Source organism: Bombyx mori, chromosome 16, assembly GCF_030269925.1.
Source record: "Bombyx mori chromosome 16, ASM3026992v2".
Taxonomy (NCBI): Eukaryota; Metazoa; Arthropoda; class Insecta; order Lepidoptera; family Bombycidae; genus Bombyx; species Bombyx mori.
Window position 1 is genome coordinate 6,446,583 of NC_085122.1, and position 15,460 is coordinate 6,462,042.

At 36.8% G+C, this 15,460-nt stretch overlaps 1 protein-coding gene across 4 annotated transcripts; it reads left to right on the plus strand.

Annotated features, from left to right (window-relative positions):
• Nucleotides 1-5,513: 5,513 nt before the first annotated feature.
• On the plus strand, nt 5,514-14,851 carry LOC101738750 (protein ABHD18). Of its 4 annotated transcripts, none has more exons than XM_038016346.2 (10): nt 5,514-5,821; nt 5,937-6,021; nt 6,109-6,291; nt 7,727-7,839; nt 8,311-8,449; nt 8,863-8,952; nt 9,268-9,793; nt 10,086-10,457; nt 11,486-11,621; nt 12,970-14,851. In XM_038016346.2, the coding sequence occupies exons 1-10, from the start codon at nt 5,730-5,732 to the stop codon at nt 13,034-13,036; spliced, it is 1,803 nt and encodes a 600-aa protein (XP_037872274.1). In that variant the 5' UTR covers nt 5,514-5,729; the 3' UTR covers nt 13,037-14,851. The 4 variants fall into 4 exon arrangements, with proteins under 4 accessions (XP_037872274.1, XP_037872275.1, XP_037872276.1 ...); XM_038016347.2 differs by having other exon boundaries at nt 10,089-10,457; XM_038016348.2 differs by lacking the exon at nt 6,109-6,291 and having other exon boundaries at nt 5,526-5,821.
• The last annotated feature ends 609 nt before the right edge of the window (nt 14,852-15,460 follow it).

Below are 15,460 nucleotides of genomic sequence, written 5' to 3' on the forward strand. Positions count from 1 at the left end.
CGAATCGTCGTCGTCGACGTCCATTATACAATACAATTACGGTTTTCACATTAATTTCATGTTTAGAAACTCGGAAAGCGACTTAAAAACTAGGTGCGCTAGCTAACAAAAGTAAAATCAATAAATAAATACGCTTTTACTGACAATCCGGATACTATCGGATTGTTTACAAAATCACGATTTCCTTTGAAGCTTAGTACGCCTAGTGGCAGACAGTTATATGGTATCACCAGGTATCACACTCCGAATTTCACTATTCTTTATCAGAATTTGAGGTATTATGTAAAAGAGTACAGTAAGTCGATTCACAGCATAATAATCATCCTAAATAGTTCACTGCTAGAAAAATTCTCGGCCAAGGATCGCCATGATGGCTGGTCCTGCGCTGCCTGGTTCCAGTGGGTTTCCGCTGCCGTCAACGGGTCGTGAGTCCGCGAATTGGCGCCAATCCGTCACCTGTCATTCAGTGGATACATCTAAATGGCTAAATATGTAACTCTGGATATTAACAAACGAATTCAAAACAAAATCAAAAGCAATGAATGACTTTTAACGCGACACCCTATATGTTTTTTTTTTTTTTTTATTGCCTAGGTGTGTGGACGAGCTCACAGCCCACCTGGTGTTAAGTGGTTACTGGAACCCATAGACATCTACAACGTAAATGCGCCATACACCTTGAGATAGAAGTTCTAAGGTTTCAGTATAGTTACAACGGCTACCCCACCCTTCAAGCCGAAAAGCATTACTGCTTCACGGCAGAAATAGGCGGGACGGTGGTACCTACCCGTGTGGACTCACAAGAGGTCCTACCACCAGTAATTATGCAAATTATAATTTTGCGGGTTTGATTTTTATTACACGATGCTATTCCTTCACCGTGGAAGTCAATCGTGAACATTTGTTAAGTACGTATTTCATTAGAAAAATTGGTACCCTCCTGCAGGATTCGAACACCGTTGCATCGCTACGAATGCACCGGACGTCTTATCCTTTAGGCCACGACGACTTCAATGCTTTCCCCAATATTAGCAATATACAAAACTCTTATTACAAACATTCACAATAATCAAAGAAATCATTGAAAAATCGGATATCCTTAAGTATTTTAAGAGAAAATCCTGCACAGTTAAATATTTTATCAGATTTGTTATTCTACATTCCATTGGAATTACTTTTAGTGTTCTGTTCCTAAAAAGGAAAAATCGTTTTTACTTTATTGTTTAGATGGATGGACGAGCTTACAGTCCACCTGGTGTTAAGTGGTTTCTTGGTTTCTTTTAATCGTTTGGGCTTACCATTTTTATATTGTATGATGCAAAGTGGTTTGACGGTTGCTACCCGAGTCCTTAAACTTCACAACGTCATGACTGGTCTAGACATGTGAGGTTGAATAAGTGTTGTTCCGCTCTTCAAATCAGAACGCATGATTGGTTTGTGGCAGGCATTTTCAAGACAGTGGTACATGCCCATCGAATCAAAAGGTCATAAAGGGCGACTAAGGGATTTGACGCCGATTCTCACGTTCATAAACCATTAAGAGAATCTAAATGATTCAAATAAAGTACAATCGATATCTTCCAAGCATTTATTATGTTCGAAGAGTATTTATAATAACAATAAATCCTAAAAAGGCCCAAGACAACGCCTCTTTTAATTGCTCGAACATCGTGAAGATCAGAAAACAGATTTATTTATCTTAAATACCAAACTTAACATATCGTTATGGTCATCAACACAGGAACAAAAATAATACCTATGTCTTCAAATGTTTGACTCATTCGACCCACATACGATTACGTAAGATAGTGTTTGTGATAGTTTATCATCATTTTTTATTGGTATATTAGGCATAGATTCGTAAGAAAGCCATGGTAACAGAAATAGACATAGAAATAGGTTTACGAGAATGAAGTGGCAATGGATAAGGCACCTTTTTTTATTGCTTATTAGGAGAACGAGCTCACAGCCCACCTGATGTTGAGTGGTTACTGGAGCCCATGGACATCTACAACGTAAATGCGCCACCCACCTTAAGATATAAGTTCTAAGGTCTCAAGTATAGCTAAAAAGGCTGCCTCACCCTTCAAACCGAAACGCATTAATGCTTCACGGCAGAAATAGGCAGAGTGATGGAACCTACCCGCGCGGACTCACAAGAGGTCCTACCACCAGTAATCCACCAGTACTAACCTTACACCTACTATGACCGCTGGGGCCAAATAGCCGCGCACCGTAACATACGTCGGCCTCGCACAAGGTGTACTGATGACCTGATATGAAGATCACGATTATCCGCTGAATGCGGGTGACACAGGACTGAACTTGGGGAAGACTTGGGGACTCCACTGTTTTCAACAGTAGAGCTTACTAGCCGGTCACCGTCCTCACCGAACCTCCGAAGGACTCGGCGAGTAAATTAACCTGTAGACACGGCCCACTGAGTTTCTCACCGGATCTTCTCAGTGGGCCGATCCGGTGGTAGTTTCTGTTAAGCACTGCTCTTGCTAGGACCAGTGTTAGCAACGACAACTGCTTGCCTGAAACATAATGGAGGATATTTTGAATCGTGGCTGTAACAGTTTAAGTAATATTAAATTAATAAATGATAATAATTAATGGTTGTACTTTATTTGTCTTTACCACCCTATAGCTAGAAACACTACCTACCCTTTTTCAATCATCATAGCTGCGAAACTCTTTACTTAGGACATTGATGTAAAGATTATTTCAATGAAAATATTCCGTATTATGAGCAAGCAATTAAAAAAAATTAGCTTGACAGGGTTAGTTTTCATAAAAAAAATAAAAACCTAAAAAAATGCAATATAAAATTATAATTTTTATTTTATTAATACTTTTTTGTTATTTTGTGAAAAAGATATTGAATAAAATGTATCATAAATTGATTGTCTACATTGTTAGCTTTCAAATGACACCTCTTTCATCTTCTTAAGACGTCTACATCGATAGCAATGATTAAATCAGTGGAGAAGAAAAAAAAAACAAAATCGCTGCCATTCTAGTATGGAGGCGCCAAGAGAAAATTGGGATAGTGGTTTGTCGACAAAAACCCCTATATTTTACCCCCCTTAAGTCTCCGACACTGATGGTGCACGGACGACACATTGTAATTTTTTATTTTTCTATTTCTAGATGGGTAGACGAGCTCACAGCCCACCTAGTGTTAAGTGGTTACTGGAGTTCATAGACATCTACAACGTAAATGCACCACACACCTTGAGATATAAGTCCTAAGGTCTCAGTATAGTTACAATGGCTGCCCCACCCTTCAAACCGAAACACATTACTGCTTCACGGCAGAAATACGCAGGGTAGTGGTACCTGCCCGTGCGGACTCACAAGAGGTCCTACCACCAGTACATTGGTCAAATTAAAAGATCGAACCTATCTAGTAACAATAAAGCACTTGGTTAGCAACCAAAAGTTGAAAATCACCAAAAGCCAGATCAAGGCCAACATGTCTTTTATTTGCATTAGCATCTATAAATTATGTATATATAAATTTTTTTTTTTTTCGTAAACACATAGTGCCCATCCTCTACTTTAACTTAATGGGATCTGCCTTCGTAGAAATTTTGCATTTAAATAATTGTGACGTTTACTAATTAAATTGATTTTGCTGTGATACATAGGCGGCACTGAAAATTTCGGGAATTAACGAAGTGACACAACATTACTATTTAAAAATGTATTTATTGCTTTTCGAAGTATTCTCCGCGAAATTTGACACATTTTTCCATGCGATGGAACCAATCATTGAAGCAACCATTCCATTCGGAAGTTGGGGTCTCCAAAATGGCCGTTTTGTAGGCGTCCACAGCTTCTTCAGGTGATGAAAATCTCTGTCCACGCAATTTATTCTTTATTTTAGGGAAAGTATAGAAATCATTAGGGCTTATGTCGGGGCTGTACGGCGGATGGTCTAATAATTCTATGTTTTCTTGCTCTAAAAACTCTTTTGTTCTGTGCGCGGTGTGAGAACTCGCATTGTCGTAATGGAGGATGATGCGGCGGCTGCAGTTCTCTTTACGGAGTTCAGAAACGACCTGTGGCAAACAAATGCTAGCATACCATTCTGCGTTAACCGTTCTTTGTCCCTCAAGAGGAATAGTCGTAACATGGCCGGTTTTGGAGACAAACGTGACCACCATTTTTTTTGCAACACTCCGTGAACGAACAATTTTTGTTGGCTTTAACTCATTTTCGAACACCCAAACTCGTGACTGGTTTTTTGTTTCGGGTTCGTACGCGTATATCCAGGATTCGTCACCTGATACAATGTTGTATACAGCATTTGAGGATCCTGCGTGGAATCTTTCGAGAGTTCTAACGCACCAAGTAACGCGAGCCGCTTTTTGCTCTTCACAGAGCGAATGCGGTATCCATCGGGAAAACAACTTTTTTACACCTAATTGTTCATGCAAGATTATTTGTATTTGACTCATGCCAATGTCTAAAGTTGCCTGAATTTCGCGGTATGTCACATGTCGATCTTCCTCAATCAGATTATGCACAGCATCAACGTTTTCTTGGGTGACTGCACTTTTTGGACGACCTTGACGGGGATCATCACTGAGCTTGACACGTCCACGTTGAAACTCAGCAAACCAGCGATAAATTGTGGTTTTGGATGGGGCTTCATCACCAAATGTAGAAATCATCCGGTCAACACACTGTTTTTGTGTTAAACCACTTCGAAAGTCATAATAAATCATCGCTCTTGAATTTTCTCGAGTCAATTCCATTTTCTCAACGACTAAAGAAGTTTGACAAAACCTCGTGACAAGACCGAGAATCTTTTTTTAAATAAATAAATGGTATTCGATTTTTAAAACCAAGGAGTTTTCAATTAAAAAGATTTTAATATGACAGGAACAGTGGCAATATTCCATTCCCGATACTTTTAGTGCAGCCCTCGTATACCTCCACGGGTAGCATACCGCATGTATTTCTGTTTAATTTAACAAGCTGACAAACCCTACGGTTTGAAGACAGCTGCTATTAAAATATCATGTATTGTACGATTAAGACGTAAACGATAATTAATTTAGATTAAAATCGAAAAAATTATCGTGTAATCCTAAAAAATCACCCTTTGTTTAAAAAGATTTTATAGGTAACCTGGTAACGAAGACCTTTAGGTCATGTTTTATTTTCATTTATAATCTTATTTTTATGAAAAATGATAATATGGAGTGAAATTAAATGAAATGAGATGAGATGATATGGGATGAAGTATAATCTCAGTAAAATGGTGGTCATTTAGTAAGATTTTCTTAGTGGACTTTTTGGAGAATCCCGAACTTTCCCACATTTGTGCACTTCCACAGATATTAAACAGTTAATAAACCACCGTTATTACACATTTAAATTACACATTCAAACCTGAAGATACACTAAATAGACAAAATAAAAGAAATCACACAACTTCACTCCTCGCGTTCCCGCCAAATAGTCATAAAAAAACACCCTGTATAGTACGAAGCATGGATTAAAGATATCTTGTTTGACAGTGACGTTTCTTGTTTTCGGTCATAGATTAAAATACCAAAACACAAGTTCAATGTTCAATCACTAAAATTACATACTTCAAGTTCAATCAATCATTTCTTTTTCAGCCAATATGTTGACGAAATAAACTCGGTAACCAAAGTTACAATTTTAACTTAAAAACAATTTTATTTTCTATCAAAATAACGTAGAGAATGTCCGCTAGTAAATTAGACGCCGTATACCGTAGTATTCTATTAACAAAATTCTTTACGAAAGGCTGGGGTAAGCCGGAAAACTTGCGCAGGTTAGAACTTCAGACAGCAGTTTCTTGCTATGTTATATAAAAGTCACTAACTTGTATAAGTATAATAATATGACATAAGACCTAACCTCTTACGTTGTTTACAACGTTGTTTTAGATTATTCGAGTTCAGAAAAGTTGTATCGAATCGTGAAGAATGCTTCAAATTGGTTGAAAGAGACTATCCCGTCACCATTACTAAGGTAAACAAAATTTCATATTTGTTAACATTTTAACAATTAATCCACAACACCATTAACATCCTTTTACTAAATCATTTAAAATAAAAGGAACAAAATGTCGCCGAGGGCAAGCTTCTTGAAGGATACTTCACTAGTCCTCTTGAGAAACACCTTCCAGGAATCGTACCAGAGATAGCACAAAAGGCACATTTCCAAGCACTGCTACCAACAAAGTGGCCTGACAAAGATTGTAAACCAGTTTGTCTTCATTTAGCAGGAACTGGTGATCATGTAAGTTTTACAAGAATTCAAGCTATCAAGTATTATTGCTAGATTTCACCTGAGCGATTATTTAATATTTGCTAATATTTTTTGTTATAAGATAAGAAATTGTGTGCAAATATAACATAACTAATTAATTGGTACTTTTACCATAAATAATAATATGTGTAGACTAAATGTTAGCACATACATCAAGTCCATAAAGAGATTTGACTCATGGAATGTCCAATTCGTAAAATATCTGTTATCAAAAAAGAAAGCATAATGTAATATAAACATAAACAGTGATTTGATTGACAATAAATGAATATCACAAACATCTTCAAATTCAATCAAAATTTAAAACTGAACAAATAATACCTGTTTGGCTATCTAATATTAATATTGGTTTTTATCTTTGTGTATAATGATAAAGTTCAAAAAAACAAGTGTTCAATGGAAATACAGATTACAATCAAAAAATCTGGTATGTGCCCTGAGTATGTGTGTGTATCAGAAATAATTAACACATATATATATTAATTTAGTAAACAAAGTAATAGTTATATATATAAAAATGAATTGCTGTTTGTTAGTCCCACTAAAACTCGAGAACAGCTAAATCGATTTGGCTAATTTTGGTCTTGAATTATTTGTGGAAGTCCAGAGAAGGTTTAAAAGGTAGATAAATATCAAAATGCTCCGAATTATAAAATAATAATTTTATTTTATACAAAAGTTTAGGTATTTTATTTATTGATTGTGGCACTACGAAGTCTGCCTGGTCAGCTAGTAGTTATATAATTTATTATCATAGGGAATCAAGATATGATGTTTCTCTCATAATTGTTTGTTCATGGAATTTCTACCATGTGAACTGTAGTAGCACTCACACATAATCAGCTCTCATTTCACGTTATCTCTACTGTGTTATGTAGTTCATAACAAGTTCTTGGCAAGTAGCCATGATAAAGTGAAAAATTACCTGACTTCACACTTGCTTGACATATGACTGTGGTTGCTTACGTGTGAATTGTCATTGGATGTTATTATTTTAAGAACAGGTGCATTAAAATTTTACTATTGGATAATATTATTTCATATTCGAATTCTTTCATTCAAAGAGAAGATTAAAAAAACCATTTTGTCTCTAAATTATCATTTGTTATGAACATTTTTGATGTGTTTTCTAATTAATCAGTAAACAGGCTGTATAGAAATATTTTAAAAAAATTAAGGGGTGGCACTCGGCTTTGAAATAAAATTTACACTGCACATAAGCATAATATGAAATAATATTTACATTATAGAATGTTTTTACAGAATGAAGGCTTCAAACTGACTTTTTTTAGTTTAAGTAAGGTTATAGGTAAAAACCTATCTTCAAGCCTTGTTTTGAAGTATATTTTGATTTTGAATATCATGTCTAGCTAACATAATAAGCCTATGTAGTTATTAATTTCAGTTTTATTGGCGTCGTCGTAATTTAATGGTGAAACCGTTACTAAAAGAAGCCGGTATTGGCGGTATCATTCTTGAGAACCCATTTTATGGACTTCGTAAACCTATTGATCAAATGTAAGTACATAAAAAAGCAAACTATTCTAGTTAAGTTCGAAATGTGAATTCATCATACAATCAAAGGAACATCATTCACTGATAGGGTCTGTGTGTTCCAACTTTACTCTAATTGAATTGAATTTATTAACAAGAAATCCTGCACTAGCAAACAATTTTTTTCCACACTCTGACCTTTCTCAAAACTCTGGCCAATAGAATGTGAATGACTCCCAATCTCTTGTCACACTGGAGTGTCCTATTACTTTGGGAGGAAAACTAACCAGGACCATAGTGCAGACTACTGCAGACTCATGTGGCCTTACAACAACTAACATGAAAAAAAATTATATTTATGTGAAGTAAGACACAAAAATCCAATTAAAACTTCTCTCATGTTTGAATAAAAAATTCCAAAAATTCCATTATTCTTAAGGTTGGAAACTTATTGAATGTCATTAATACACTTTATTTTTTATTAATTTCAAACAGCCGTTCGTCTCTCCACAATGTCTCGGATATATTTGTGATGGGAGGCTGCTTGATCTTGGAGTCTTTGGTGCTATTCCACTGGTGCGAGAGGAATGGGCTAGGTCCACTTGGTGTTACGGGGCTTTCTATGGGTGGACATGTGAGTTTAAAAATGCTTAATAAAATATTGTATTTTTGTGAGATTTGCGAACTTAATGGTATAAGTTCTGTGCATCCCTGGTAAATTTTGGTAATTAACCTAATGAGCTAGTGTTGCCAAAGTCTCCAGTTTGTGCCCCGTGAGGATAACTACAGCTACACCTTCGGTGAAACTAGCATAACCCCTCTAGGTTACTGGTGGTAGGACCACTTGTGAGTCCGCACGGGTAGGTACCACCACCCCGCCTACCCCCGCCGCGCATTTACGTTCTAGATGTCTATGGGCTCCAGTAACCATTTAATACCAGGTGGGCTGTGAGCTCGTCCACCAATCTAAGCAAAAAAAAAGGTTACTAGCAATAGGTAGAAAAATTTTTTTTGCACACAGCTAACTCATGTTTATTTTTTTTACAGATGGCGTCTCTAGCAGCGACTAATTGGCCAAAGCCTCTAGTCCTAGTCCCGTGCCTCTCCTGGTCGACAGCATCGGCTGTGTTCTTACAGGTCTAACATTGTTGCGTAATTCCGTTGCTCTGTTATTCTGATGATTCCATGTAGGTTTTAAAAAAAAAAAATAACTAAGTAAGCATTCTAAACTCGAAATCGTAGGTACTAGTGTTGTTTGAAGAACTCATTCAATGCCATTTTCCAAGGTATTAAACAATAGTAAATCTTATTATAATTTTTCGATTTTAATCATCAATTTATTTAATTAAATTAATGAAATAATTTATTTTTAATTATCATCTATGATACATGAATACCATTAGTACTGAACAAAATATTTTTAACGCGTATAAAATAGAACATCTTTTGTAGGGAGTTATGGCTCATTCAATAAACTGGGACCTCCTAGAAGATCAGTATTTATCGGATGGCGAATACCGTGAGAAATTATCTAAAATGGTAACCATAGTAGATGAAGCATTCTTAGCCGGAAAAAAGTTTGCTCGAACATACTCACAGAACATGGAAAAAAATGTCCAGACGGCCACACAAACAAAAACTAGTGATAACGTAGGGAATAATAATAACAAGAACTTAGATATTACATACAAAGAAAATAAAAATGAAAGTGAAAATACTGAAAAAGTTATAGACGTTACGAAAACTGTTTTAGACAGTAACAAAATTGTAAAAAATGCGAACAGAACTGAACTAGAAAATCAAATAGAAAATTTAAATGAAGAACTGAAAAAACTTTTGGAGGAATGTAAAATAAATCAGGCACTGTACGAGAAGTTAATATCGAACAAAAAGTTCGAATTGGATCCTCAAGACATTGAGGATATTAACAAATTGACCGAGAATAAATTGAAGGAAATGTTATTGAAATGTAAAGTTGGTTAGTAACAATGCTCTTATGTTTATTTTTATTGCATTACATGAAACTGAACAAGCTCACGGCCTACCTGATGTTAAATTGTTATTAGAGTCCATAGACATTAGAATGTAAATGCCTACATACAGCTTTAAGTCTCACTGTATAACACTAAAAGCATTACATAACAACTGCTCCACATTTTAAACCGGAACACATTACTGCTTCATGGTAGAGATGAGCAACAGTTTTGTACTTATGTTTTGTGTGAAAGAAAAATGTATACGTCTATGTTAAAATTATTATTAAACTTCAGCAGAACTCAGAAACGAGGAAACCCTGCTATCCGAAACACTGACACACACCAAAGAATCTAATGACACAACCAAGCAGAGAAATATGGGAACCTCGAACATTACAGCGGACAATACGAACGTTCCGATACTGAAAGCACCAGAGAAAAACGAACTAATACCGGAGGCTGATAAAAGTAAATCGTGGAACATAACGGATTTCACATCTGACATCTGGGCTAACTTGCCGTTCTTCAAGCCAAGCGGGAAGAAGATAGACATAGGCAAAATACATTGGAGGGATAGAGAAGCGTTGCAATTCATGAGAGGCATTATGGACGAGTGCACCCATCTAAGCAATTTCTCCGTGCCATTTGATACTTCCCTGATCATAGGTAAGCTATATGTTAACTAAGTCTGTCGAATGACAACCATATCCTTGACAATATCGGTACCGAGGTATCTCACTCTACTTAGTGTTAAATAAGTAGAGTGGGAATTTGTGGGAGAAGTAAAAGAAATACATTGTGAATTCACCAGAGTCTCGGTCACTTCTGCTGTGATACAATCGTATTTTACTTCATAGATGAAGTTGGACGGAATGGGTTGAACTGACAGGCAGTACTCACACAATGGTCAAATATACATGATTAAAAAAGTTTTAGCATTGGAACTAGTACTTGAATATAGCTCTGTTTCCAATAATATTAAGTTTACTAAAATTAAACTGAAACTGTACTCATGGGTAATCCTTCAATTGGCAAACTATTATAGATAAGATATTTTCTCTTGTTTCTACTTATATTTCATTAAATGTATCTATTAATAAAGAAAATTAATAAAGACAAACAATATTTAATCTATTCTCAATTTGAGCACAGACTATAAGCAACAAGAAAAGTTTGACAATAAACAAATAGTATGCATGCTTGTGTGTGTCAAATACATGTTAGTGTGTGTAATGTTTTTTTTTATTGACTTAATGTATTTTTTTGAACATAATTTAAACAATATTGACTTCTGCACTCCTCTATCTATACTATAATATATAAATCTACAGTGGTTTTTACGCATGTTCCGTTATAACTACTGAACCATGCATCAGATTGGCTTGAAACTTGGTATTCATGTAGAAAATACATGTACTTAATGGATAGGCTAATATTTATATGAGTGTTGGACTCCCTACACCAGTTGCGGGGGCGTTAATGATGAGAATGTTTGTGGGGGTGAGAAATAATAATGTTAATTTTAAATGCCCAGCGAAGCGGACGGGTACAGCTAGTCTTCTCTATAAGTGTGAGAAATTTTATATTCCTCCGTCTGCGCAATTTTCCTAAAAAGGGGGTACAAAGTTTTTGCTTCACGTATTAATTTAAAGATATTAGTAAAGTGATATTAAGTGTCGTCGATGTTCGTGCAGCCGTGTGCGCCCAGCACGACGCGTACGTGCCGCGCGACGACGTGGGCACGCTGGAGGAGATCTGGCCCGGCGCCGAGGTGCGCTACGTGGACGCGGGCCACGTATCCGCATACCTGCTACACCAGTCCTTGTTCAGGTTTTTTTTTTATTTTTTTATTTTTTTTCATTGCCCTTGTAGGCAGACGAGCATACGGCCCACCTGATGGTGAGTGGCTACCGTCACCCGTGGACTTCAGCAATGCCAGGGGCAGAACCAAGCCGCTGCCTACCGCTTAATACTCTCCACAAGCCTCGTTTGAAGAAGGACATGTCATAGCGTTCGGGAAACACCGTGGTACGTCACTAACCCACTCACTTTCTCGCCGGATCTCCTCAGTGGGTCGCGATTCCGATCCGAAGGTAGATTCTGCGAAGCACTGCTCTTGCTAGGGCTAATTTTAAAGTGAAACTTTTATTACATCGTCTCAAACTTTATCGTCTGTGTCGCATGTCGCGTGACGGTCGGCCGCGTAGTAGGGATAAAGTGAAAGGCGCTCGCCAGAGCAGCCAAGGCCAATATGGCGGCGCCTATAATTCGCAGCAGCTGACCGTGTAGTGTATAGACTATTATTCATTTGTGCCACTGCTCCACACTATTTTGTTTGTTTTTGTCAGTGCTTAATGTAAATTTTGTTTGTCAGAGTTAAATGTCTATCTATAATGTGAAAAGAAAAGTTTCACTTTTACCGTGATTTCATAAAACCACACAATCCTTTTTTTTATTGCTTATGTGGGTGGTCGAGCTCACGGCCTACCTTGTGTTATGTGGTTACCGGATCCCATAGACATTTACAGCGGAAGTCCGCCACCCACCTTGAGATATGAGTTCTAAGGTCTCAGTACAGTTACAACGGCTGCTCCGCCCTTCAAACCGAAACTTATTACTGTTTCACGGCTGAAATAAGCAGGGTCGTGGTTACCTACTCGTGTGGACTCACAAGAGGTTCTACCACCAGTGATTACGCAAATTATAATTTTGCAGATTTGATTTGTAGTAGTGTATAGTAGTAAAGTAGTGTTACCAAATTGTCTCAGGTTGAGCCCGTGAGCTCACCTACCCGTTCGGGCGTAGCTTGAATAGCCTCTTAGGCTACCAGCGATTAGCGGTAGGGGGAAAAGTACGACAATGTCGGAAAGGAAGGAAGTCCGGAACCTCGATCAGTAGTTACCGATCCATCTAAACATCTTGAAGTCGATTTATCACTTATATTGTACAACAACTGTGCTTAGTGCGAGTTCTCTATTATGTATATGTATCTATAAATATTATATATGTTATATATACACATATGTTTAAGTAATATCACCTTCACACTACACCTACCAAGGTTCATCTCTGCACTCCCCTAAGGTAGACTGTTAGAGAATGCCTATGGCATTAAGTCCGCCTTTATACTGTCTAGTATATGAAGTTATAAATAAATAAATATTGCCTTCTTTTGCAGATCATGCATAATAGAAGCCTTTGAACGTTCGAAAAAGCGTTGGAAAGACGGAAAACATATCAACTGACCTCACGGTTTGTTTAGGTGCTAAAATATAGTTAATTTATAAGTAATATTTGTAGCGTTTCGTAAACATGCGTTCACTTATTTAAGTAGGATTCTAAATAGTCTAGTGGAATAATAATGTATTCTTCCGTCATAAAATTTTCTGTTACCAGGTTGTGATTTTATAGCTAGTAGTGATTAGGAGTTAGGTGTCGAGGTTCTATCGCGATAATTTGTCCCAAATCAATATTTAGACTTATATTATGAAATTAAACTTATTTTAACATTCATTTAAAATGACTAAAATAATTAAATATATCCCTTATTGACAGCTGACGCCAAGTTTGCAATTTCATACTTAAACACCAGTGACTACGTAAAAATCATATAATATGATATATATTGAAATTAGTTTTTACTGTGATGTGCGCTTAAACTGTAGACCTTTTTGGAATTTCGTATATTTCGTTCAATACTAAGAAAAACATGAATAGGGCCTGCCGCGTAGGGGAAAAGGCATAATTTAATAAGGGGTTTCAAAAACCTTCGAATTTCCTTTGATTCACTACGTTTCGTCTGATACTACGATTTTACTGGTGGTAGGACCTCTTGTGAGTCCGCACGGTTAGGTACCACCGCCCTGCCTGTTTCTGCCGTGAAGCAGTAATGCGTTTCGGTTTGAAGGGTGGGGCAGCCGTTGTAACTATACTGAGATCTTAGAACTTATATCTCAAGGTGGGTGGCGCGTTTACGTTGTAGATGTCTATGGGTCCAGTAACCACTTAACACCAGATGGGCTGTGAGCTCGTCCACACATCTAAGCAATAAAAAAAATATTTAAAAAAAAATACTGTGAGGACGTCGAAACAAGATTGATTTACGTTCCCTACGCCACACTCCAACGCACCAATCCAAGCGCAGCTCTTGCTATTCCATTGACGTGTTCGAACAGAGAAAGACTTATTCGTGGCCTTGTTTCTCGTAATGAGTTAAGAATCGCCTCAATCGACCTTATGCAAAATATAAGGGTCGAATTTAACGAGAGCACGGAATTGCTCAGTCGATGCAGAACACGCAGTATGCGTGTGTCCGCAATGACGAACTTTATTTATACTCAGATCCGAAATTAACTAGTCCGGTCAGCAACAAAGTCAGTCAGTCGCTACGTTCTCTATAACAGTGAGCTTAGTGCGAGTTTTTTAACGTGCTCGACAGCGTAAAAGTTAACTCAAATTAGTATGCAGTTGGAACAGCGCCCCTAGCGGCAAACGTAGGCAAACGTTCCAATCCCGTACAAATTTGATTTAACTTTTACGCTATCGAGAACGTTAAAAAACTCTAAGCACACAAAGCAGTAAACCCCTTGATTATGTCAAGGTTTTGTTCCACGCTAAACAATAAATTTAATGTATAATTAATGTTCTAGTCTATTATTGGAAATTAAACATTCTTTAATAAGTATTTCTCCAGTGTAATTCTGGTGCCATGCCATTGCTTTATAAAACTGTCCGTAGAAAATAAAACCGATTTGCTTACTTATAATTTAATAAATTTTAATATTCTTCAAAACCCCGCAGATAGAAAATTATGAATACACTCAAATAAATGAGATACGATCTAATAATTGAAATGCTCAAAACTGCGATTTTGACTATACTATTTTTATAGTACAAATATTAAATTAATATATATATGTATAAAAGGATGTATTTATTCCTTTATGTGCAATGCTTTGAAATGGTTTATTGTAGGACTCTATTCATAAATAAGATTATATATATTCTCTATTGAGACGAAAAGTGTATATTTTTATAAATAAATGTTGTTTTTACCTGAACTGTGATTTTATTTAATAAGCCTTTGAGCGCGAACCGTCGATAGATCGACTCTCTATAAATGCATGTTGTGTGGAGCCTCGGAATACCATTTGGACAGTTTGATTATTATATATCATATATCATAAAAATATTCAAAATACTTGATCGGCTGCAGTTTTATAACGGTGTTAGTGATGACGGTTACACAGGTTTTGCTGCTTTGAAACATGAAAAAGAATCCAATCTTTTTTTTTTATTGCTTAGATGGATGGACGAGCTCACAGCCCACCTGGTGTTAAGTGGTTACTGAAGCCCATAGACAATCTACAACGTAAATGCGCCACCCACCTTGAGATATAAGTTCTAAGATCTCAAGTATAGTTACAACGGCTGCCCTACCCTTCAGACCGAAACGCATTACTGCTTCACGGCAAAAATAGGCAGGGTGGTAGTACCCACCCGCGCGGACTCGAGAGGTCCTACCACCAGTAATTACGCAATTTATAATTTTTGCGGATTTGATTTTTATTACACGATGTTGTTCCTTCACCGTGGAAGTCAATCGTGAACATTTCTCTTGTCTTGATCTTGTCGCAGCTTAACCTATCGGGTCCAATTCTATAGTAACC